General features: G+C 53.2%; 2 protein-coding genes across 4 annotated transcripts; one reads left to right on the top strand and one right to left on the bottom strand.

The window, feature by feature from the left end:
- Positions 1 to 1,994: 1,994 nt before the first annotated feature.
- LRRC8E (leucine rich repeat containing 8 VRAC subunit E) lies at positions 1,995 to 10,108 on the bottom strand. Of its 2 annotated transcripts, none has more exons than XM_066266548.1 (3): positions 10,049 to 10,108; positions 6,802 to 6,944; positions 1,995 to 4,464 (listed from the first exon to the last, which is right to left on the bottom strand). In XM_066266548.1, the coding sequence occupies exons 2-3, from the start codon at positions 6,937 to 6,939 to the stop codon at positions 2,221 to 2,223; spliced, it is 2,382 nt and encodes a 793-aa protein (XP_066122645.1). In that variant the 5' UTR covers positions 6,940 to 6,944; positions 10,049 to 10,108; the 3' UTR covers positions 1,995 to 2,220. The 2 variants fall into 2 exon arrangements, with proteins under 2 accessions (XP_066122645.1, XP_066122647.1); XM_066266550.1 differs by lacking the exon at positions 10,049 to 10,108 and adding an exon at positions 7,109 to 7,338.
- Positions 10,109 to 17,779: 7,671 nt separating this feature from the next.
- PRR36 (proline rich 36) lies at positions 17,780 to 22,893 on the top strand. Of its 2 annotated transcripts, XM_066266543.1 has the most exons (6): positions 17,781 to 18,855; positions 19,323 to 19,600; positions 19,716 to 19,815; positions 20,062 to 20,171; positions 20,259 to 21,980; positions 22,122 to 22,893. In XM_066266543.1, the coding sequence occupies exons 2-6, from the start codon at positions 19,330 to 19,332 to the stop codon at positions 22,616 to 22,618; spliced, it is 2,700 nt and encodes an 899-aa protein (XP_066122640.1). In that variant the 5' UTR covers positions 17,781 to 18,855; positions 19,323 to 19,329; the 3' UTR covers positions 22,619 to 22,893. The 2 variants fall into 2 exon arrangements, with proteins under 2 accessions (XP_066122642.1, XP_066122640.1); XM_066266545.1 differs by having other exon boundaries at positions 17,780 to 19,600; positions 22,125 to 22,893.
- Positions 22,894 to 25,167: the final 2,274 nt, after the last annotated feature.

Below are 25,167 nucleotides of genomic sequence, written 5' to 3'. Positions count from 1 at the left end.
TGAGGAAGGAGGTACCCGACTTTCATCAGGTTCTCAAAGGGTCTGGGTGTGAGGTATTTTTCCCCGCCGAGGAAGAAGGAAGGGCCTAGCCACGAAGTGTGGAATAGCAAAAGCTTTATTCAGTACAGCGCATCCTGCCCGACGAGGTTCTCTGGTCCGGGGGCCAGGAGCCAGAGAAGTCACATGGATTTTCCCATTTGGGGGTAATTTATAGGGTCAGCAGGGTGAAGGCAGAAATGATATGACGTGGCGAAATCTCACTGGCTGACAGATGGTCGCTCTTTTCCAAATGACTCCTAGGAAGTTTCTTTTGGTGCACATGGGTGTGGGCGGTTCCAGCAAAAGTTCCCGGGCCTGGTTCTTCACGTGACCTTCCCCATTGCCCACTGACCTTACACTGGGGACCTAAAAAGGCTTCAGAATCCCTGCTCTGATAACCAAATTATCTCCTTTGTAGGTCACCATTTCCCAACTGTTGGTCAAATAAGTTTGTAAATATGATGTATTTGTTTGCTCACTTATAGTTTGCATTGGGTATGGGAGACAGGCTGTAAGCTGGCAAAGTCCTTATAGCCTACAGCTTAGTTTTAAGACTAAGCTTTTCCTACCCTTTTAATACTAAGATCTTTTCAACATCCTTCTGATACTAAGATCTCAAAACTAGGAGATCTTTTCCCCGCACCCTTGACTGTTGCATGATGGGAGGTGGTGCACTCTAATGAGAAATCCCATTTATGCCTCAGATAAGTGGCTTTGTATCAGAGACTTCCTTTGTATATTGGCTTAAAGGCTTTAATTTTCTACACTATAAAATAAAGCAGACCGGGGGCTCTCTTGCTCGGTTCCTGCCATCAGCATTGCAGAGGAGAGGCAGCCAAGATGGCAGAGTGCTTAAGGGGAAGCCAGTTTGTGCAGAGAGAAGGAGAGATAGGGAACAGCGGTGAATAAGGCTGGTGGGGCCTTTGATTCTAGGAAAACTTGGATGAGTCAGTGGCTTTGGAAGCCCTGAATGGAAAGGGAAATGTTTTCCTGCTGTGTGTATTTACTAGCTTTCCAGATAGGAGCTAGGATTAAAGGTAATGACCCACCAGTTCTTGGCTCCATTGTTTCTTTACCATCTGCCCTAATTCAATAAGAACCTGCATGTGAATGGCCACAATGGTGGCCCCTGGCCATACACCAACATACAAGTCTAGGACCATATGCATCAGAATTATCTGAAATGCTTATATACAGGCAAGTTCCTGGCCTCCAGCCAAAGCTCCTTAGCCCGGCTTTCAGGGTTGGGGCCAGGGATGTTTTTTGGGAATGTCGATTTTGATGCATAGCCAGATTATAGAACCTTGTTTCTGAATTCACATGTCCATAGCAATCAATTTATATATAAGGGATTATTGTCAAGTGGGGGGCAGTGTGTGCTGGTCTCTTGTGTCTGTGTCCCCTTCTTGGGACAGAATTCCAGACGTGAGATGTTTTGTTGGGGGTGAGAGAGGATTGAAATCCTGTTGGGATCTGTCCCTACCTCTTTTTTTAATTTTTTGTTTTATTTTTTACAAGGACAGAGAGAGAGAGTCAGAGAGAGGGATAGATAGGGACAGACAGACAGGAACGGAGAGAGATGAGAAGCATCAATCATCAGTTTTTCGTTGCAACACTTTAGTTGTTCATTGATTGCTTTCTCATATGTGCCTTGACTGTGGGGCTACAGCAGACTGAGTAACCCCTTGCTTGAGCCAGCAACCTTGGGTCCAAGCCGTTGAGCTTTTTGCTCAAGTCAGATGAACCCACGCTCAAGCTGGAGATGTCAGGGTCTCGAACCTGGGTCCTCCGCATCCCAGTCCGAAGCTCTATCCACTGCGCCACCGCCTGGTCAGGCCCTACCCCTTTTAGTGGCACTGATTGGCTAGAATGTTCAGCAGGAGGGCAGCAGTTCTGGCCCAGGGCTGGAGGCAGGCCAGCCAGCCAAAGACAAAGGTGTGGTTTTGGTCTAAGAATTCTATGACTGAGTTAATCCCTCCACACCATTCCACCCTAAATCCACAGCCTCCCATCTCCCCAGATAAACCAGTCCCAGGATCTTGCCTGGGCCCCACAGGCTGACATGTCTGCTCCTCTTCTCCTGGGCTGGGCCCACTTGGCCACCTCCCTTGAAGACAATGGTAGAGATTTGGGGACAGAATCATCTGGAAAGCCTCGACCTCAACCTGTCCCTTCCTGGCTTCACTCTTCCTCCATTTTCTCCCGAACCTCTGCTGGCAGGCTTTCATAAAGGGTGTCCTCCACCAGAAGCCCCACTTTCTTGAGCCCTCTACAGTTGCTTAGTTCCTCTGGCAGTGCTTCTAACCTGTTGCCCTTGAGTTCCAGGCGGCTGAGGGCCCTGAGGGCCCCCACCTGGGGTGACAGCTGACTCAAGTGGTTGTAGCCCAGGAGCAATGTCCGAAGCTTACGGCAGAAGAAGAGCTCATCGGGCAGGGCCTCCAGGGTATTGTAGGAGACAGCCAGGTGCTGCAGGTTCTGGAGGAGACCCAGCTCAGGTGGCAGGGAGTGCAGCCCATTGTGAGTGACGTCCAGCAGGCGGAGGCAAGAGCACATGCCCAGCTGGGTGGGCAGGGCCTTCAGATTGTTGTGGCTGAGGTAGAGCTGCTCGAGGACCCGCAGCTTACGCACGTGCTCAGGGACGTAGGCAATCTGGTTGTGCCATAGCCTGAGCGTGACCAGCTTGCGGCAGTGCTGGAAACTGAGGATCTCCTCGATGGACCGCAGGTGGTTGTCCTTGAGGTCAAGTTCCTGCAGTGCACCCAGGCTAAAGATCGCATGGGGGATGCGCTCCAGCCCGCAGGCCACCAGCTCCAGCTCCCGCAGCACTGCCAGTTTCTTGAGGCTGTTAAGGGCCAGCAGGCGGGCCCCATCGTTGTTCAGGCTAAGCCGCTGCAGGTGACTGGCCACATCAGTCACACTGGCTGGAACCTTGCCAGCATTACTCCGAAGAGACAGCACTTTGAGCTGCTTCAGCTCCCGGAGGCTCTCAAGGGTGGCCATCTGAGCCAGCTCTGGGGGAAAGAGCCCCTCGAGGTGCAGCTCCTCCAGCCCACGCAGCCCAAACACCCAGAGAGGCACCTCGCGGAGCTCCTCACACTTGATGCAGATGACCTTTAGGCGGTCCCGCAGGAAGACTTGCAAGGAGAAGGGCAGCCTGGCAGGCGAATGGAGCAGGCTGAGTTCCTGCAGGTGCACCAGCTGTGACAGACCTTGGGGGAAGGTAACATCACAGATGGCCTCCAGCCTGAGTGCCTCCACCTCCCGGAGCTCAAAGACTGTGTCAGGCAGCCCTGGGAGCATGCAGAGCGCCAGCTCCAGCCGGCCCTGGGCATTGCGCTGCAGCTTCTGCCGAAGTTTCTCAGATGTCCACTCGTGGTTGAGGCTGAGCTGCTTCAGGCGGCTCTCGCTGACCTCAGAGAGGAAGACAGCAAAGCGCTTGGAGTAGAGCGGGTCGTATTGGTCAATGAGGTGCAGCATGAAAGCAAAATCATTCTTGACATCAGGGATGTCACCCATGCCAGTCTCCTCCCGCACATAACGGAAGGAGTACTCCTTGAGGGGCCGGTGGAAGAGCCAATAGAGTGTATAGAGACAGGTGATCCCGTAGACACACACGAAGGAGATGTAGCAGAAAGCCAGCTTGGAGAAGAGGTGAGCCTTTGTGTGGTTGCAGCAGAAGCTGGCATAACCTGTGAACCTTGAAGTCTCCACTGTGCAGGCCACCACAAAGCTTATCTTCTCCACATAGACAAGGTTGTAGACCAGGATGGCAAAGAACATGCAGACTTTGAGCACCGTCTGCCTGATGTACATGACGTATAAAATGTCCCCCTCTTCCACATGCATGCGGAACTTCTTGACCTTCTCAAATAGGGCTTTAGCCTGCTCACCCTCCTTCTTGTCCAACAGGGTGACAGCCGGTGGTTCAGTCACCACCTTCTCAGGCTCTGTCATCACCTTCTCTTTCTCACCCTCCCCCACCTTTCCTGGCCCTACCTCAGCTGCCAGAGTCGTCGCTGCCCGTCCAGCTGTATGGCCCTTACGGTTATCCCCTGAGACCTCAGACAGAGCCCGGGTGGTCCATGGTGAGTCGAAACACTTGCCCAGGATGGAGGTGAAGTGTTCAATCTTGGAGCTGGTGCCAGGGAACTTGAACCAGAAGCTGGTGCAGACCATGAAGATGAGCGTGTGGATGACAACCAGGTAGGGGAAGTACTTGGGGTACCAGTGGAGGGCCTGCTCATAGCAGAGCTGGTTGATGAAGTTGTACTGCTGCAGGTCCAGGTTGTTTCTGAGGCCGCTCACTTCCTGGAGACCCTCCACCTGCTCAAGGACCCCCTGCAGCAGGAGCTGCTGACACGGGGCCTCAGATGAATTCTCCTGGGGTGCGTGACTGGGCAGACAGATGATCTTGTCCTGTGTCACCTGTAGGTAGGGAAGAGAGTGAAAGAGGGTGAGGGAACTGGGAAATAGGGAGAGAATTAGGCTGAAGTGAGAAGCCTTGATCCCCAACTGTCCCCAGCCAGGTGCAGCTTGGGAAAACGTCACTGAACCTGAGCATCGGTCTTTGTCTGAAAAAAGAGTTAGGTTGAATTGTGTTCCCACAAAAGATGCTAAAGTCCTAACCTCCAGTATCTGTGAATGTGGCAGTGTTTGGAAATAGTTTTTCCAGACCAGATGGAGTCAAGTTAAGATGAGGTCATTAGGGTGGGCTCTAAACCAATATGACTGTATCCTTGTTTTTTGTTTTGTTTTTTTTTTCATTTTTCTGAAGCTGGAAACAGGGAGAGACAGTCAGACAGACTCCCGCATGCGCCCGACCGGGATCCACCGGGCATGCCCACCATGGGGCGACGCTCTGCCCACCAGGGGGCGATGCTCTGCCCATCCTGGGCGTCGCCATGTTGGGGCCAGAGCCACTCTACTGCCTGAGGCAGAGGCCACAGAGCCATCCCCAGCGCCCGGGCCATCTTTGCTCCAATAGAGCCTTGGCTGCGGGAGGGGAGGAGAAGCAAATGGGCGCTTCTCCTGTGTGCCCTGGCCAGGAATCGAACCCGGGTCCTCCACACGCTAGGCCGACGCTCTACCGCTGAGCCAACCGGCCAGGGCTACTGTATCCTTTTAAAGATTTTATTTATTCATTTTTACAAAGAAAAGAGAGAGGGGTGGGGAGCAGGAAGTATCAATTCCTAGTTGCTTCATAGTTACTGTAGTTGCTTCTCCTATGTGCCTTAACCAGGAAATACCAGGGTTTTGAACTGGCGACCTCAGCATTCTAGGTCAGTACCTTTTGGGGTTTTTTTAACATTATTTTTTTTTTTATTATTGATTTGAGCGATAGAGGAAGGGGGAGAGAGAACGGGAACATCAATCTGTTCCTGTATGTGCCCTGATTGGGGTTTGAACCAGCAGCTTCTATGCTTCCAGATGATGCTATAACCAACTGAGCTATATGGCCAGGGCTCCAAGTCAACACTTTTGACTGTATCCTTTAAAAAAGGGAAAAATCTGCCTGACCAGGCAGTGGCACAGTGCATAGAGCGTCGGACTGGGATGCAGAAGGACCCAGGTTCGAGACCCCGAGGTCACCAACTTGAGCGCAGGTTCATCTGGTTTGAGCAAAAACTCACCAGCTTGGACCCAAGGTCGCTGGCCTGAGCAAGGAGTTACTCGGTCTGCTAAAAGCTCACGGTCAAGGCACATATGAGAAAGCAATCAATGAACAACTAAGGTGTCGCAACGAAAAACTGATGACTGATGCTTCTCATCTCTCTCCGTTCCTGTCTGTCTGTCCCTGTCTATCCTTCTCTCTGACTCTCTCTCTGTCTCTGTAAAAAAAAAAAAGGGGGGGGGGGGGAATCTGCCTGATGTGGTGGTGCAGTCGATAGAGCATTGACCTGGGATGCTGAGGTCCTAGGTTCAAAACTCGGTCAGAAAAAAACAAAAAAACAAAAACTCAGTCAGCAGCTTGAGCTGGGGCTCATTCAGCCTGAGAGCTGGCTCTTGATCTTGAGCCTGGGGTCACATTGATGTGATCCTGTGGTGATCCTGTGGTCGCTGGCTTGAACAAGGGGTCAGTGGTTCAGCTGGAGCCCCCCTGGTCAAGGCACATATGAGAAGCAATCAATGAATAACTAAAGTGCCGCAACCATGAGGTGATGCTTCTTATCTGTCTCCCTTCCTATCCTGTCTCTCTCCCTCTCTCTCTCAAAAAGTGAAAGAGGAGAGGGGAATCTGGACACATACACACACATAGAGGGAAGTTGCTATGAAGAGATAGGGAGATTGTCATCTATAAACCAAGGAATGCTTGAGACCACCAGAATCTAGGAGAGAGGCATGGGACATATTTTCCCTGACAGCCCTGGGAAGGAACCAACCCTATCGACACTTTGATTTCAGACTTTTAGTCTCCAGAACTGTAAGACATAAATTTTTGTTTAAGCTACCCAGTTTGTGATACTTTGTTATGACAGCCCTAGCAAACTAATAAGGTAATTGCAGTTCTTTCTAGGTTCTAGGGGGAGAAGTGTTATAAAAGTATGGACTTCCATAACTATGCTCAGTGCTGCTGCCAGTGATGGAGGGAATGGAAAGGCAGCAGAATTAGTCTGCTGGTGTTAGGGCCTCTGATCTGCTCCTTGCCTCAGAAGAAGACTTCCCGAGGCCCAGCTCCTCCAGACCACGCCCTCCAAAGCACCGCCCTCTATAGACTTCACCTCTCCTACCCTTCATTCAGGCCCGCCCTGCCCTCCCCCTTACCTGGAGGGTGCAGCCGAAGACCCCAATCATGAGCATAGCCACTGTGAGGTATTCAGCCAGCACATCCCACCAGGGTTTGAGCAACTTGAAGGCAGGCTGCTGCTCTGAGAACTGCTTGAACTCGGCCACCGGAATCATCTTGCCTATGAGAGAGGAGGAAACATGGATGCAGAGACCTCAGCAAAGGTGCCTCGGGGTGAGGACCCTGAGGAACCAGACACGAGCCTCTGCTCCAGCGGCCCTGCCCTGCCCAAACCTGGCAGAACTGAGGAGCTGTGTGTCCCCTTCCCACTCCCCCAGACCTCACCTTCTTCCTGGAACCAAGCAACTACCGTCTTCACCACTTCTGGTCCTTGGCACCTCTGCCCCAATCTGAACCTGCCTGCCCTCTCAGAGTTCAGGAGGCGCTTGTCCAAAGGGCTGCTGTCCTCCAGCTAGCCCGTGTGTCCTTTCAGAACCAGGGTATCTTAACACTGAGCCAGAAAAAACTCCCTCTGCTGCTCTCTTGATTCCAGATACTGTGTGCCAGGGTGTCTGGCCCTGCTCTCCACTACTGGACCAGAGGATAGCCCAAAGCTCAGGACTTCCGGGGCGTGGGCCCTACCACCTCCTTAGGGGGAGCTTGGGGCACCACCTCCAAACTCCAACCGGAAAAGCCGGCTGGAGCTTGGTTCTAGTTACAGGCCCCAGTGACAGGGAGTGGCAGAACTGAAGGCTGGTCAGCCCTGGGGCTGTGTGTGGCTAGGACACCTGGGTTTCTAGAGGGGCTAATGCTCAGAATCTGAGACAGAAAACACACCTGGGCTTTAAAAGGAAGGCACAGGTGAGGGGGCATGCTAGGACAGGTGAGGCTATGGCAGAGGATCAGAAAATAAAGAACTTGGGGAGAAAGCTAGCATGACACCTCAAACTGAGACAGGCTTGGGCTGCCAGGCTCCTGGGCAGCTAGCACACTGCCTGTCCCTGGGTTCCGTTTTAGACTAAGGTATCATTATTCCAGATACAGATGGTCACACAAAGGCCAAATGCTGGGACTCTTCTCTCCCCGAAGCTGGAGGTAGAAGGAGAGGAAGGCAGCTAAGGCCCTTACTGTCTCTGAGGGGGCCAGGGGGCTCCTAGGCCAGCCACTCTTCCCAGTATCCATGTTCCCCAATAGACAGCCCTCATTTTCTCCCAAAGGATTCCAGGAGCCTGCTGTCCTCATCCTGATAGCCTCACTAGGTACAGGCTGGGCAAAAGAGGAGGCATCCTCCCTTTTTGTCCCCTCATCCCTTGAAAGCCTGGGGATGAGAACTTCATGGGAGTGAGCAGGAACGGAGGATGCAGATCCCACCCACTAAATCCCATCAGAGGCTCTCTGAATGGGGATGGGTATATGCCTGTTCACTCCCAGATTTCTGGGTCCCCTGAGTCAGGCTCTGATTCACCCAACACCAGGCACAGGCAAATAGGTACCCAGAGAACAAAAGATCCCTCATACTCAGTTTTATACTGTCCTAAACAAAAAGCCATGTAAAAATGCTCCAGTGTATATTAGTCTCAGCCACCAGGGGATCTTGTAGAAACACATCCAGGGCATCTTAACAGCCTCTCGTGGCTGAAAGCACATTGCACCAAAAGGGTCACCTGGGGGCATCCTGAAGTGTATACATTGGTGTATATGGGCATAAGTGCACACACTCTGAGCTGAGGGAGAGACCCAGGATCAGGGAAATACCACATCCCTTTTCCAGTTGCAGCTACCCACTGTTCCCCTGCCCTGGCTTCCTGTCCCTGCAGGGGACATTGCTCAGGTACTTAACAGCTACTCCGGGGGCTACAGCAGAAGTGCCACAGGCAGTCAGGGACTAACTTCCTACCTGAGTCTGCCACAATTCAGGATCCATCTCCCAAAGGTGCAGGCTCACTTCTGGGGTCCACAATCGAAGGCAAAAAGGCACAGACCCCTAAGATCCCCAGCATATGGCCCAGTGGTTCCCATGGAACAAGGTGTATGCACAACACCATCAGAGGCAGACATGAGAGGTTATCATTATGTCTCCATGACTCAAACTTGGTTGTCCGAACCTGCCATTAAACTTCCACAGACACAATGCTGGCCCTTCTTTGTCTGAGCAGGGCTAGTGGGAGTGTCCAAAGAAAAGTACTTCAGGGTAGGGGAGGACCCTCAAAAACACAATGGGGGCCACACACGTAACTACAGCCACCAGGTGCTTTCAAAGCCTTGGTGAGTATGGGTGATGGAACCCTTTTCCCAGACTTAAAGGGAGAGAAAGAACTTGCTTAAGTTTTTAAAGCTACAAATGGTATTTGAGGCACACTCTCCAAGTCCCATCTGTCTGACTGCATCCACTCTGTTCCATTTTGAGAGAAAACCTCTCACAAAGGCCAGCATCTTTACCAAAAGAACCTCAGTAGGGGAGTGTGTGGGTGAGATGGGGGGATGGCTGCTCTGCATGCCAGGCTGCAGAGGGAATCTCAGCATAGGACCAGGTACATGTCCTCTACCCAGCCTTAGCTCCACCCATCCTCACCTGATCTTTGCTTCTCTTCTCTCAGGCCCTCCCAAGCCCCCAGATTGCCTCCAAAACCATGGCGGTGGTGGGTACTCCTGCTCTAGCCCCTGTCCTCACCCACAGTCCATGCTAAGGAGTCAAGGAAGACAAAGACACAGCCTCAGTTGTCAGCCCTGGACCAAGCCTTGGAAGGCACAGGGTCCAACCTTTGACTTTTAGACACAGGAGAAACTGAGGCCTGGGTTGGGGAATGTGGCCCTTACCAGCAGATCTTGAACAGGGGCCTCCTGCCTGGGAATTCCCACCTAGTATTTTTCCAAGCTGCCGTGCCAGGACTTGAGGGTCTGGGGAATCTTAAGGTTCAGGAGTTCCCAAGGGAGGAGCCTGGTGAAGACCCTAGGTGGTTCTGGAGCATTGAGGGGCTCACAGAGATAAGTTGTGCTGTTGTCTCAGCAGCCAAGGAGAGGAGAACATGATGAAGACCCTCTGGGTTGCTCCTAGCATGTTGATCTTCACTCTGTCCAAGGCCAGGCCTGCCAGGCTTCCTGCCTTGTGCCCTTGGCCTGACCAGGGCCTACCCTCCTTCTGCCCCCACCCCTTCCCCAGCTCAGGTGTGCTGGTGGCGAAGGGCTCAGGCCACAGTGTCAGCGGTATTTCGGGCAGTCCTCCCCAGGGCTCGACCTCCCAACCGGCAACCTAGTTCTCAGCCGCAGGGAGAGCCACCTACTCACCGCTCAGGGAAGAACTGGGCCCAATTCCTGGGTTCCTGCTCTCGCAGAGTTAGTTTCCCGGCCAGGCTGGGTGAATCAGGGCGGGCGGGACAGTAACCAGGAGCCGCCCGGCCCCGCCCATCTGACGTCTCAGCTCTGCCTCCCTCCAAGCGCTCTCAAGTGGCCCCTGACTCCTGGTGCCCGGGATCACGGAGAAGGGAGACCATAATCCTGCTCTACCCGAGGTGGTCCAGGGGCTGGCCGTAGGAGCAAGGGTTTGAACTCTGGGCTCAGTGCCACCCGGCGGGCCCTGGCCAGGTGAATACTGCAGAGGGTCAGAGGCATTACACACCTGTGGGGGTGCTCTCCTTGGAGCCAAGCTGTATAGATAGGGTCAGACAATGGAAAGGGCCTCCTCTTAGGCTACTCCAAGGTGCAGCCCCCTGCCTTTGTGGCCCAACCAAAGAACTGGTAACCAAGGTCCAGGGGAGAGGAAGGGAGTTTTCCCCTTCCTCTTCTGACCACTGAGTCAGGAAAGTGAAGCAGAGTGAGGGTGCTTGCCTGTCTCACCCTGCCCACCCTTGAGGTTGAGACCAGGAGCAAGCTGCTCCCAGGTCCGTGGATAATCCGTGGATGGGTGCAGGGGTAGGAGAGCTCTGGGAGCTGGAGCTAGAGTCCAGTCTGGGAGGCGACTTCTAGAAAGGATGACTCTGTGTCCCCATGCCCACCCTTTCTTCCCACCCAGGGAGGCCTGGGCTGGGTCTTAGACTAGCCAATTGCCCAGTTTAGCCTGGTGGTATAGGCAGCTGAACCTTGATCTGCTTTGTCTACAAAACAAGGTAGAGGATCTATATAGATCAGAATGGGAGAGTGAGACCCTTCCTCCACTGGGACAAAAAAACCCAGAGTTTACTAGGTTACAGGTGGCCTCCTGAGACCCTGATCTTGGAGATTGGGACTCCCTAAAGCTTGAGTTCCTCTGTGAAACCCTGCAATGGGATGCATCCACCTCTGTTAAGTCCTGGGTTCCCTCTGTGGAGCCATCTGAGACAGTACTTTCTTCCTCTCCTTCAGTGACCTCTTCCTGCCTCCAGAGAAGCTCCTTGATATCCATGCCCCAGCATTTGTTTCCAGCTTTGTTCTGGAATGAACATCCAGCTTAGCACACTTCTGCAAGAGTCTGAAGGTCACATGGCTAGAAGCCCCATTAGCCCCAGCCAGGGGTTTCTTCTGCTCCCTTTGTGTCCTCAGCACTTGAAATGGTGCCAGGCACACAGTGGTGGACACTGAGTTAATGATGGATGGGTAGATAATTGAGCTGTTATTTTAATTCAGGTTCTTCTATACTGCTCACAAAAATTAAGGGCTATTTCAAAATGAATATGAAGCTATAAAATACCCCCTAATTTTTGTGAGTAGTATAGTTGCAGACCATAAGACAAAGAATTGGATGCAAATAGTTTGTTTGAGAGGTGTTCCCAGTAAGTATTAATGGTGGGACAGTGGGTAAGTGAAACTGGGAAGGGAGCAAAGCCATTAAGCCTTAATAAGGTTACATCAATGAGGATAAATGAGCAGGTTGCCACTGAGGGCAGCTGGGGCTCCCTTCTTCTGGTGAAGTCTGGGAGATGGTGGAAGGCACCTCCCAGTTAGGAGTTGAAGTGCTGATGTACCAGGTCCTGCTTGTCTTGGCTGAAGGCCGCTCTGGAGAAGAGGGATGGAAGGGCATTAACTCCCTGGTAGTTTTGACCTTCCCTCCATGTGGGAGCTGTGGGTGCTCAAGTGATATGGAGGGGCTCTCAGGCACCTGCAGCAAAATGCTGAGTGGAATGACTGGGCCATAGAACACACATCCCCACAATGCTTTCCAGTTGTTCTCCAAAAAGGCTGTTCACATTATGTTACCACTGGGAACGGGTGAGTTTTCCCACATCAATAATAACCAGCTTTAAAAAAATTGTAGTAAAGTATCTATAACAGAACTTATCATCCTAACCATTTTTAAGTGTCTAGTTCAGTGGTTTTAAGTACGTTCACAGTGTTCTGCAACCCTCCTCACCATCCATTTCTAGAACTTTTTCATCATCCCAAACTGAAACGCTGTCCCCATTAAACACTAATTCTCTATCCCCTTCCCAGGCTCTGGCACCCACCACCTACTTTCTGACTCTGGATTTGACGCCTTAGGGAACCTCATATAAGTGGAATCACACAGTGTTTGTCCTTTTGTGACTGGTTTATTTCAATCAGCATAATATCTTCAAGTTTTATCCATATCATAGCCTGTGTCAGAATTTCCTTCCTTACCTGACTTGTGGTGGCGCAGTGGATGGAGCGACGACCTGGAACACTGAGGTTGCCGGTTCAGGTCCCTGAGCTTGCCTGGTCAAGGCAATTGTGGGAGTTGATGCTTCCTGTTCCTCCCCCTTATCTTTCCCTCTCCTCCAAAAAGAATAAATAAAATCTTATTTAAAAAAAAAAAAAAAGCCTGACCAGGCGGTGGGGCAATGGATAGAGTGTCAGACTGGGATGCAAAGGACCCAGGTTTGAGACCCTGAGGTCTCCAGCTTGAGCGTGGGCTTATCTGGTTTGAGCAAGGGGTCACTGGCTCGACTGGAGCCCCACCCCCCAGTCAAGGCACATATGAGAAAGCAATCAATGAACAGCCAAGGTCCTGCAGTGAAGAACTGATGCTTCTCATTTCTCCTCCTTCCTGTCTGTCTGTCCCTATCTGTTCCTCTCTCTGACTCTATCTCTGTCAAAAAAATAAAAATAAAATAAAAAAGGAGCCTGACCAGGCGGTGGCTCAGTGGATAGAGCATTGGACTCTGACTCACTCTCTGTCTCTGTAAAAAATAAATTAAAAAAAAAAAAAAGGAAATTCTTTTTTATTTTTTTGAGACAATTCTTTTTTTTTTTTTTTTTTTACAGAGACAGAGAGTGAGTCAGAGAGTCAGAGAGAGGGTTAGACAGGGACAGACAGACAGGAACGGAGATGAGAAGCATCAATCATTAGTTTTTCATTGCACGTTGCAACACCTTAGTTGTTCATTGATTGTTTTCTCATATGTGCCTTGACTGCAGGCCTTCAGCAGACCAAGTAACCACTTGCTGGAGCCAGCAACCTTGGGTTCAAGCTAGTGGCCTTTTTTTTTTTTTTTTTTGCTCAAACCAGATGAGCTCACGCTCAAGCTGGTGACCTCGTTGCCTCGAACCTGGGTCCTCTGCATCCCAGTCCAATGCTCTATTCACTGAGCCACCGCCTGGTCAGGCTCCTTTTTTTTTTTTTTTTTTTTTTTTTTTTGACAGAGATAGAGTCAGAGAGAGGAACAGATAGGGACAGAGAGGAAGGAGGAGAAATGAGAAGCATCAATTCTTCACTGCAGCACCTTGGCTGTTCATTGAATGCTTTCTCATATGTGCCTTGACTGGGGGGCGGGGCTCCAGTCGAGCCAGTGACCCCTTGCTCAAACCAGATAAGCCCACGCTCAAGCTGGAGACCTCAGGGTCTCAAACCTGGGTCCTCTGCATCCCAGTCTGACAGTCTATCCACTGCACCACCACCTGGTCAGGCAATTTCTTTTCTTTTTAAGGCTGAATAATTTTCCATTGTATGGGTGGACCACATTTTGTTTATTCATTCATCCATCGATGGACACTTGGGTTGCTTCCATCTTTTGGCCAGTGTGGATAATGCTGCTGTGGATACAGTGTGTAAATATCTCTTGAAGTCCCTGCTTTCAATTTTGGGTGGAATTGCTGGATCATGTGGTAATTGTTTATTTATTTTTTTGAGAGAGAGACAGAGAGAGAGAGAGAGAGAGAGAAAGGGAGAGAGATGAGAAGCATCAATCCTCATAATTGTGTCACTCTAGTTCATTGTTTGCTCATACATGCCTTGACCAGGGAGCTCATTCTCAAGCAAGAGACCTTTGGGCTCAAGCCAGTGAGCATAGGATCATGTCTATGATCCCATGTTCAAGCTGGCAACCATGTTCTCAAGCTGGTGAGCCTGCTCAAGCCTGATGAGTCTGTGCTCAAGCCAGTGAACTCAGGGTTTCCAACCTGGGACCTCAGTATTTTAGGTCAGTGCTCTATCCACAGCGCCACCACTGGCCAAGCTCTCTGCTTAATATTTTGAGGACTCTCCATACTGTCTTTTTTTTTTTTTTTTACAGAGACAGAGAGAGTCAGAGAAAGGGATAGATAGGGACAGACAGGAACAGAGAGAGATGAGAAGCATCAATCATCAGCCTTTCATTGCGACACCCTAGTTGTTCATTGATTGCCTTTTCTATGTGCCTTGACCATGGGCCTTCAGCAGACCTAGTGACCCCTTGCTCGAGCCAGCGACCTTGGGTCCAAGCTGGTGAGCTTTTGCTCAAACTAGATGAGCCTGCACTCAAACTGGCGACCTCGGGGTCTCGAACCTGGGTCTTTCCGCATCCCAGTCAGATGCTCTATCCACTGCGCCACTGCCTGGTCAGGCTCCATACTGTCTTTCATAACAGCTGCACCATTTTACTTTCCCACCAATAGTACACAAGTTTTGCCATTTCTCCACATTTTCACCAACACTTATATTTAATACCCTATCTTCTAAGGTTTTGTGAACCTGAGGTAGTTAGCTATTGCTGCATAACAAATTATCCCCAAACCTAGTAGCTTAAAACAAGCATGCATTGTCTCACAGTTCCTGAGGGTCAAGAATCTGAGAGTGGCTACAATGGGTGATCCAACAGTCTTCTTTCCCTATCTTCTCCCAGCAGTCATGGTTTTGCTTTCTGTCACAATAGATTAGCTTGCATTTTCCAGAATGTTCTATAAATGGAATCATACAGTGAAGGCTGTATGTGTGTGGGCTTCTTTTATTTATTGGAAGGTTTTTCTTTTTTTTCTTTTTTATTTTTTTTTACAGAGACAGAGAGTGAGTCAGAGAGAGGGATAGACAGGGACAGACAGGAACGGAGAGAGATGAGAAGCATCAATCATTAGTTTTTCATTGCACGTTGCAACACCTTAGTTGTTCATTGATTGCTTTCTCATATGTGCCTTGACCACGGGCCTTCAGCAGACCGAGTAAACCCTTGCTGGAGCCAGCGACCCTGGGTTCAAGCTGGTGGGCTTTTCCTCAAACCAGATGAGCCCGCACTCAAGCTGGCGACCTCGGGGTCTCGAACCTGGGTCTTCTGCATCCCAGTCCGACGCTCTATCCACTGCGCCATCGCCTGGTCAGGCGGTTTTTCTTTTTTAAAATGAGATTTTATTTATTGATTTGAGAGAGGGAGACAATGGGGGATGAGTGGGAAGCATCAACTCGTAGTAGTTGCTTCTCGTATGTGCCTTAACCCGGGCAAGCCTTGGGTTTCAAACCAGTGACCTCAGCATTCCAGTCGACATTTTGTTCACTGCTCCACCACAGGTCAGGCAATTTTTTGTAAACTGATGAGATGTCATCTCTTTAAAGATTATATTTATTTATTTATTTTAGAGAGAGAGGGAGAGAGAAAGTAAGGAAGAGAAGCTTCAGCTCGTAGTTGCTTTACTTTAGTTGTTCATTGATTTTCAGCACAGTGTTCCTGAGATTTGTTCCTGTTTGAATGTCTTAGTAGTTTGCTTTTCATTGCTGAGGAGTATTCCATTATAGGGATTGCACGGTATGTTTGGTTTGTGTAATCCATACCCTTGTGGATAGGCCAGATTTGAGAAATGTTCTTATTTGTAGGAGGGGTTGAGTCCAGACCTCAGTGAAATGCAGGTGGGCCCTGGCCAAGTAGCTTGGTAGATCGGCACATCATTCCAATGCACCCAGTTTATGGGGTTGATCCTCAGGGTACATTTGAGAATCAACCAATGAATGTGTAAAGTAAAACAACAAGTTGATGTTTTTTCTTTCTCTTTTCCTCCTTCTCTCTGTCTAAAAATCAATAAGTAAAAATTAAAAAGGAAAGAAAGCAATGCAGGATGGGTTTAGTTTAGCTTTGCAGGGACCTTTGTGCCATAGAAGAGAGCAGGGCAGGTCTCTGGGCAGACAGATGTGACTGAGGAGAGTACTGCTGGTGAATGGGTGAGCAGGCAGGCAGGGGAACCAGGATGCTGTCATGCCAGAAGGGACTCACACAGGGGATTCTTAGTCAACCTGGGGATAAGTTGAGGCCTAGACTAATCTGATCCAGAGAGCAGTGCCTTGGGGGGCTGTGAGGAGCACTTCTCTCAAGCTGAAGGAATAGTTCATTGAAAGAATGGGTTCTGAAGATTGCCTTGCACTGGCCAAAGCAGGGTATTCAGTTCTGACCTTGGCCTCTCTCTCTCTTTCTTCCATTCCCTGAACCTCAACTGCGAACACAACTCCTTAAGTGAGAAAATGCAAACCCCTGCTACCAGCCACATCTGAGTGTTTGGGACAGTCTCAGCCTATTATTAACCAGTGTTGTGACTGGAACAGCCCTGGAGGTTTTATTGTGATTGCAAGATGCTTTGCAGGACCTGGAAACTATATAGCACACCGGGGGCCATACAGTGAGGTTATGGGTGAGGGAGGGTAGGGTAAGAGGGGGAGAGAGAGAGTGAATGAGAAAGTGAAAGTGGCCTGGGGTTCTTTAATTGGGGTAGAGGCCTAAGATTTCAACAACTCACTCTTTTTTTTTCTTTTTAATTGATTTTAAAGAGACAGGAAGGGAGAGAGACAGAACATCAATCTGTTTCTGTATGTACCCTGATTGGAGATTGAACCGACAACCTCTATATTTTGGGACCATACTCTAAGCAACCAAGCTATCCTGCCAGGGCAAGGCCTCACTCTACATTAATGATTTTAAAGCATGGAAAGAAAAAGAAATGGCCCAAACAGTTAACCAATGTCTCTACAACAAAGGAGCCTCCACCAGGGAGGCAGCCTGGCCCTTACTCTGCATGTACTTGTGTGGCTGGCAATGTGTTTATTGGAGATGGCCACCCTCGAGGTGGGTGTCTCTGCAATCTAAGTTTATACAGGCTCTTGTATTACAAAAAATAAAAAACCCAACTTTCTTCAATGTGGAATTCAACTGATCTGAGTTTTAAAAACAAACAAACCAACCAAACAAACAAAAAACCCGACTTTCATGGCTTGCATACACCTAGTTAAGTTCATCCTCATTCCCTCCACCCCCATGATAGTTTCGTATAGGTGCCAAGTGGTTCTATGCTTGGAAGCCTCCTGAACTCCAGGCAAGGATGAGCTTCTCCTGTTGCTTGTGTGTGCATGTGATGGGGAAAGGCAGGGGGGCAGAGGGAGCTGGTTCCTTGGGATGGGGTAGCTGGCTAAGTGTTTGGACAGACAGGCATGGGGCAGAAAGCACAGTATATACAGTATATACATGGGGAACATAGAAGTGTGGGAAGGCACCTGGCCTCAGTAGGACAGCACAGGACATCTGAGGATGGCCATCTTCCTCCCATGCTCTCCATGCCACAGTCCCCTATCACGTTCATCCACTGAGATCCCTGCACTGGTCAGTGAAGTTATCAGAATGACACGTCGGCCCTGGCCGGTTGGCTCAGTGGTAGAGCGTCGGCCTGGCATGCAGGAGTCCCAGGTTTGCTTCCTGGCCAGGGCACACAGGAGAAGCGCCTATCTGCTTCTCCACCCCTCCCCCTCTCCTTCCTCTCTGTCTCTCTCTTCCCCTCCCGCAGCCAGGGCTCCATTGGAGCAAAGTTGACCCGGCGTTGAGGATGGCTCTATGGCCTCTGCCTCAGGCGCTAGAATGCCTCTGGTTGCAACAGAGCATCGCCCCCTGGTGGGCATGCCGGGTGGATCCTGGTCAGGCGCATGTGGGAGTCTGTCTGACTGCCTCCCCGTTTCCAACTTCAGAAAAATACCAAAAAAAAAAAAAAAGAGAGAGAGAAAAAGAAAAAAAGAATGACACATTCCACTCCCACCGGCTGGACTGGGAAACCTTGGACAGGAGCTTCTTGGTTCCTTCATGCACCAGTTTTAACACCTCCGAAAACCTTGGCCTCTCAAAGCCTGGCTCTGCCAGGAAGCCTTTACAGACCTCACCTTGCCCCTTCATGTGGAGGAGGGAGGTATCTAGCTTTGCAGAAGGCTGGGTCACCTCTCACCATACTCAGTTTCTCTCTCCCTCTTGATCTTCTTCCTCTCTTCCTCCAAATTCGGGGTTTGCCCCTAAATTCCCAGGGCTACATTCACCCATTAATCCTTCCACCACCAGGTAGGGTTTTCTGGGGTCTGGGAAAGCCTTTGGTCTAAGAGGGGCGGATGCCTCTTCCAGGGCCTCTTTGGTCGCTAAGGCCAGGACAGAAAGCAGGGAGAACGATTGGTCGATGGGGCAGGAGGGGCGATGGACCCGCCCCCTGGTTGCCAGGGCCATGTGTGTGTGTGTGTGGGGGGGGGCAGATTGGTAACCTCAAGGGATCCCCCCCACCCTCCACCCCAGTCCCTTCGGGTTAGGTCACAAGTACTCAGGCGCAGCCGCGGAGTAGCCGCCCCTCCCTCTAGCGCACACCTCTCTACTACCCCCTGAGCGCTCCCGTCGCCTCCCTAGTCTGGATCCAGCGCCTGCGCCTCCAGTCTTCCTAGCCCGCCCGTGGAGGGGCGGGCCTGGCTCCTTGCGCCACCGCCCGCAGCCCCCTCCCCTCGCCTGCTGGCTGCGTGCGGCAGCCACAGAGCTGCCACACAGCCCCACCCCAGGCGACCCTGTGTGGAGCGGTGGAAGACTCGAGCCGGTGGTGAGCCCGGTGCTAGCAGGTGGACTGGGCGGCGTGGATTCGGGAAGGCTGGGCCAGGGAGGAAGCGCTCCGGACGCGGTCTTTGTCTCCCTGAGCGGGTGAGCGTTTAGCCAGGGCCGCTTCTTCTCCCGGCAGGTGCTGGCTTCCCTCGAGGCTGGCGAGGGGACACCTAGGGGTCCGCTCCCGTCCCCATTCCCCATCTGGTGCCTGTAACAGTCCCGTTTCAGAAGCTCGCGGTTTGACTCCCTGGGGGGAGGAGGACGGGGGGAGGAAAGGGCGTGGATTTCGGGTCTTGGAAGGGAGCAGAGATAGGACAAGGGGGGTGGGCTGGGGCAGGCAGGGCCTGGAAGAGGGTGTTGAGGGCGGGACTTGGGGATAACTTGAGCAGCTGGGCTGGTGAGTAGGTGGTTGGATGGAAGGGAGTAGATCGTAGATCGAAGCCGAGGTTTGAGCGCTCATGAGTAGCGACGCTGGGGAAGGGGCGGCGAGGTGCCAGAACTCAGGTCCCTGCAGGCTGCATAACAGTCCAAGACCAGGGACGCTGACCGGTCTGTCTCCTCATCAGGTACGGGATGGACAAGAGGAACAAACCCAGGGCAGGGGCCGCTGTGCGGATGACGGCTTCTCGCTCTCCGGGACTTCGGAAAACCCCCAGGACACCAACGTCTCCTCGACCCCCTCCCCCAGGAATTCCCACGGCCCTCCGAGTTCTGGGAGCAGCAGGAGGTGCGGGGCGAGGACCCGTGAGTGAGCGAGAAGGGGGCATCCAGGCAGCTGCTCTCCCGGAAGCTGTTCCTCAGGTGGGACCTACGCGGAGCCCTAGGACAGGCCCCGGGAGGACAGGTATCCCAGCTTCTTTCCCCGACTCCGACCCCATCCGCCTGTCCCCCTTACCTTCTGAGGTACCAGACCCCCGTGCTTTCTCGGGCACCGCTTTGACTTAGCCTTCTCTCTCCAGCCTCCAGGGCACCAACAAGCGGGAGAGGGGAGCTGACCCCTGCCAAGACCCCTGGACCAGGCTCTACCTCCAGCCCTGGACGTGCCAGCGGGACCACCAGGTAACACACCCACCCTTGTCCCCAAGGCAAGGGTTGGTGTCACTCTCTGGAATCATTTTACACATGAATTGGGGGGTGGGTACACTTGCAGATCACTAGGTGCAAATTGGGTGAAAGACAGCCGACAGCCTATATGCCCTATTAAATGAGATGAGAAAATGTGGACATGTGAACTTTGGAGGTCAAACAAGGAACGGGGCGGAGTGGGGGGCTCTGCCCTGAGCACGTCCTTCCCTCCCTGCCCAGGCTAGGTCCTCTTGGGAAGAAAGGGCTCCAGCCCCCAGCTGAGGAACCTATGGACAGAGGAAAAATTCCAGAACCCCCTAGGAGTGCCCTGGGTGCGGGAGCACGGAGAGGTACGTGATCTGGAGAGGAGAGGGGATCTTGGGCAGTGAGGGGGACCAACCTGGAAGTGACCCTTTGGCCTTCTGCTTTGTTCCTAGATTCTTCCGGGCCTACCCCAGGCGCCCCTTCCTCCGCCATCTCCCGTCGGTCTCGGGGTGCAGGCGCTGAGGTGGGACTCCCCCGGGCAGCTCCAAATGCTCGGTCCCGACCCCTGACCGAAACCCTAAGGAAATCAGTGAGCAGTGCCCCGGAGCGCAGCACCACGGAGACGAGCTCTGCTGCCAGGAGTCGACCTAGCTCCTGCGGGGGCCTCCAGAGGCCAGTCTCCCGCCCCCTGGGCTCCAGCACCACCCCTTTGTCCTCCCCAGCCCGTTCCCAGACCTTGCTGGGTGGAACACCTCGAGCTCTGGGGCAGCCGTCGCAGGCCAAGTCGAAAGGGCTGCAGGCTCTGCGCCCTTCGCAGGCCTCAACCCCAAGGAAGGGCGCAGCCATCCTGCAGAGCCTTTCTCCTCTGGCCGTATCGTCTCCACCCTGTCAGACCGCACAACTGCCACCGCCTAACCAGATCACAGCCACTCCTCTGCGGGACCTACCCCTTACCTCTCCATTGACCACGCCTTCTTCCCAGGCCTCCAGTCCTTGGGCCACGCCCTTTGCTCTAGTCCCACCTCCCTCTGCTCCAGTCGCTCCGTGGACCCACCCCTCTCCGCCAGCCACAAGCCCTTTGCAAGCTCCATTCACACACCTGGGTACATCCTCTGGGGAGGCACCCTCCTCTCCTACGGCCACTTTTCTGGTTCCACTTTCTTCTTCAGGCTCATCCCCTCTTCAGGGTACGTCCCCCACCCAGGTTTCTTTGCCTTTACCCCCTCTTCCGACTCCTTTGTCGGCTCCTCTGCCACCAGCCACGCCCCCTCTACAAGTCTCTCTTTCTCAAGCAAGGTCTCTGCGAAACTTACCCTCTCCCATAGCCAAAGACTCACTGCAGGACTTTTCTGCTCTGACCACGCCCCCTGCACTGGCCAGTCCTCTGTCTCCGCACCCTCTCCAGGCGGAGCCGAATACACTGGCCATACCTCCCACGCAGGACCCTTGTCTAGCCACATCCCCCTCGCAGGCTCCTCCTCCCATGGCCACGCCTCCACCGCAGACCCCACCCCTGGCCTCGCCCTGTCTTCAGGCCACACCCTCCCTGGCCCTGCCCTCTTTACAGCCCCATTTTGGGGCCGCACCAGCTCTGCAAGCCCCTCCTACTCCCCTGGCCACGCCCCCTCCACAAAGTCCATTTTCTCTGGCCACACTTTCTCTTCAGGCCACTCCCTCTTCTCCAACCCTGCCCCCTCCACAGGTCTCACTTTCTCTGGGCTCACCACCTCTGCAGGCCACTTCCTCTCTGACCATGTCTCCTTTGCAGTCCATTCCTTCTTTCCTGGCTATGGCTCCTGTGCAAACCCAACCTCTGGCCTTGCCCCCTCTGCAATCCTCCACCACACCCCCTGCCTCACCCTCTCTTCAGGCCCCATGCCGTCCCCCAACCCCGGGTCCCGATGTCCCGCTCCCGGGTCCACGGCTGAGCCTGGCGCTGGCCTCGGCCCCGCCGCCACCGCCGTCGCGCAGCCCGTCCAGTACGCTCAGCGGTCCGGACCTGGCGGGCCATAGCAGCAGCGCCACAAGCACACCGGAGGAGCTTCGCGGCTACGATAGCGGGCCCGAGGGTGGCGCCGCAGCCTCCCCGGCCCCCGACGCGGAGCTTGCCGCTTGCCACCCGGCCATCTGGAGCCGAGGTCCCGCTCCGCCGCTGTCGGTCCGCGGCACCCCTGGTAAGCAGCCCTCTGGAACCCATGGAGCTGTGGGAGGGGCGAGACAACGAGAACTCAGGTGGGCGGGGTATAAGGCGGGGCAGTTGGGTTTAGGGCGGGGCTTCCGGCTCCCTCTGCCTAGCTTGGTGTTTCTCGTTACAGTAGTGCCCCTTCCTTGGCCTCCCTCTGCTGATGGCCTGTGCACAATCTACGAGGCTGAAAGGCCCGAGTCGGCGACCTCTGCCGAAGGAGCTCTGGATTCCGGGTCCGGGCCCAGCGCGGGTAGTGGGAAAGCGGCGGCTGGAACCGGGACGGGGGCGGCCTCGCTCGGCGTGAAGCCTGAGCGTCTGGGCGAGTTGCCGCTGGGGGCTCTGCAAGCAAGCGTCGTGCAGCACCTGCTGAGCCGGACTCTGCTGTTAGCGGCGGCCGAAGGTGCCGCTGGAGACAGCGGCAGTGGCCGGGGTAGCTCTGGGAGTGGCGGTGGAGCGGGGGGCGCCCGGACTGCTCTCAGTGATGCTGAATTGGGTCGCTGGGCCGAACTGTTGTCTCCCCTGGACGAGTCCCGCGCCAGCATCACCTCGGTCACCAGCTTCTCCCCGGACGACGTGGCTTCCCCGCAGGGTGACTGGACTGTGGTGGAGGTGGAGACCTTCCACTGAGCCAGACCCTAGCTCCTCCTGTCACACTTCACCCCTGCTTTAGCACCCGCCCCTCCTCCAGTTATGCCTTTGTCTTAGATCCCTTTTTCTGGAGTCCAGATCTCCGTGGATTGGTCTCAGCTCCCTAGAGCCTTAGAATTTTGAGCTTCACCCCTTTGGTCTTCTAGGACATGCTCACCTCGACTCCCATACGGTCCCTGAGCCTAGGCCCCATCCCTTGTCTAGTGTATTGTCTACCGCGCACAGCCCGAGTTTGCAATAAAGCCGGGGCACTGCAGCCTGTGAGCCTTTCCTGTTGTCGTGGGAGCCAGGCTTGCGGTGGAACCTGGGGGTACCGAGCGTGGTCACTTAGTGCTACACTCCCTCCCACGTGTATGAATGTTTGTTTCTTCCTGTGAAAACTTTGGGTGCAGGAGGAACCCTGGTGCGGTTGCGCCACCAAGTGGATGAGCTAGTGCATGGCCAGCAAGAACAAAGGACTCGCCTGACCTGTGGTGGCGCAGTGGGATAAAGCATCGACCTGGAACACTGAGGTTGCCGGTTCGAAACCTTGGGCTTGCCCGGTCAAGGCACATATGGGAGTTGATGCTTCCTGCTCCTCCCTCCCCTTCTCTCTCTCTCTCTCTCTCCTCTCTCTCTAAAAATTAATAAAAAAAAAAAAAAAAAAAAAAGAACAAAGGACTCAAGCTCTCCCCACAGTAGGCCAGGGGAGTCAGCACTCCTGGGGAGAGGAAGGCACGGGAGGAACTCGCTGGGAGTCCAAGGGCTACTACTCCCAGTGTGCACCCTTTTACCTTGCATGTCCGGATGTGCTGGATGGAGAGAGGGGTGGCCTGAAACCTCTGGCCTCTCTGTTCCCTCTTGGACCTCCACACCGAGGGGGTGCTGCTCTCTGCTTACCGAAGTGGCTGAGGCACAGGGAAGGCCTGCGCTGTGCAGGGGCTTCCTTTAAAGGACTTAGTATAGGGAGTAGGGCCCTCCTGGGACAGGATGGGAGGACACTGTAGGGAAGGAGCAGCCTCTCCCAAGGCTGGGTGGGAGACCAGGGTGTCTTCATTGTCCCATCCTTTCTAGGTGTCTTCACCATACCCCTTTATGGCTCCCAATCGATGGGCCTCACCTTTCCTCCCAACTTAGGGTATTCTCCCCAAACCCCTCCAGCCAGGCATCTTTGCCTGTGCCCCACAGTCAGGGGTCTTCACCAGTGTCAACCAATGTCTCCCTGATCATAATTCCTTGCCCTTTCTCCCAGAGCCCGGTCACCCTGACTCTGGGCTCTTCAAGCCCCAGCCAAGCCCTTCTTCCCAAGTGCTTCTTCAAGAAACACCCCTAGGCCTAGGTCTTTCCTCCCTAAGGAAAGGCCCTTTACCTCAAGAATGATGCCTGGCAGGGACAACCATCAAGGCAGGTAAAAGGACAGAGTGGGACTTTGTTTTGGGCCCTCAGTCCTGTTTCTGCCCCTAGACCCAATCCTCATAGTCCACTCTGTAGATAGGTTTGTCAGATACAGATCAACCAGTCCTGCCTGTCCCCACCCTGGACATGGCAGCCTCCCAACCTAGGGTCTGAGGAAAAATAAGCCTGGGAGACATTGTGTGTATGTGGGACCACACAGCATGCTCCCTCACTCACACTTGAGTTCAGTGGCAAACCAGAGGTACCCTTTCTAGCTGAGTCCTGGGAAGGACCCTGGGTCCTTCTTCCCAGAATGTGAGACAAACCCAAAAGTGGGGGCTGGCTCCTGACCTACTGGGCAGCAGGGCCTCAAGGCCAGCCCCAAGAGGGAGCAGAGTAGAATCTCAGACAGCTCTCCCTGGGGTCCAACTCCATCCTAGGGAGCCACTGGGATGGAATTACCTTGTGGAAGCAAGAGAGAGAGAGTCAGGGTCTCTGTTAATTCTGTATGATGCAACTCACATGGACTCACAGGGGCTGTTGTGTGATGGGACAACATGTGGAACTGACTTTCCTGGTGTATAACCGGCATCCTGCCCTGCTGCTCAGCAGGCTCCCTTCCTTGAGGGAAGCCCCCATTCTCTCCCCACTGCCTGGCTCAATTTGACCTTTGCCCTGGCCTCAACAGAACCCCAACACTGTGGTACATCTAAGGGTGTTCCCCTTACCTGAGCCCTCCATGGCTCCCCAGTGCCCTTGGTTCAAAGTACAAACCCTGCTTCTGACTGGAGAAACCCATTCCTGGTCTGGCCCCTCCTGTTTATTCTTATTATGTGCTTCCTGCTGGTCCCTGCCATGTCTTGGCCTACATGCTGGTGTCAGGTCTCCAGGAAACCTTCCCTGATCTCCTTGCTTATTCATCTACTGGGCACTTGTCACATCAGGATAAAGGCTCAGTCCCTACCCCCATACTGGTGTCTGTCACCTCCACTATCCTGGAGATCTCTTAGAACCAGGCACAGGGCAGAGCATCCAGAGGGCTTCAGAAAATGTGTGTTCAATGAACACAACCAGATTCTGAGACCCCAAATTGCTACACATCTCCCAGGAAAGGCCCAAGCTGAATTGCCAAGGAGAGAAATTACAGCTTATCC

This window comes from Saccopteryx bilineata, chromosome 1 (assembly GCF_036850765.1).
Source record: "Saccopteryx bilineata isolate mSacBil1 chromosome 1, mSacBil1_pri_phased_curated, whole genome shotgun sequence".
NCBI lineage: Eukaryota > Metazoa > Chordata > Mammalia > Chiroptera > Emballonuridae > Saccopteryx > Saccopteryx bilineata.
Note: the sequence above shows the minus strand (reverse complement) of the source record. Positions and strands in the feature narration are given on the sequence as shown.

Coding starts and splice junctions, on each gene's coding strand:
- LRRC8E (XM_066266548.1), bottom strand. CDS start 6,939: ATGATTCCGGTGGCCGAGTTCAAGCAGTTCTCAGAGCAGCAGCCTGCC. Junction 4,465..6,801: donor TCTTCGGCTGCACCCTCCAG/GTAAGGGGGAGG, acceptor CCCTACCTACAG/GTGACACAGGACAAGATCAT.
- PRR36 (XM_066266543.1), top strand. CDS start 19,330: ATGGACAAGAGGAACAAACCCAGGGCAGGGGCCGCTGTGCGGATGACG. Junction 19,601..19,715: donor GACAGGCCCCGGGAGGACAG/GTATCCCAGCTT, acceptor TTCTCTCTCCAG/CCTCCAGGGCACCAACAAGC. Junction 21,981..22,121: donor GTCGGTCCGCGGCACCCCTG/GTAAGCAGCCCT, acceptor TTCTCGTTACAG/TAGTGCCCCTTCCTTGGCCT.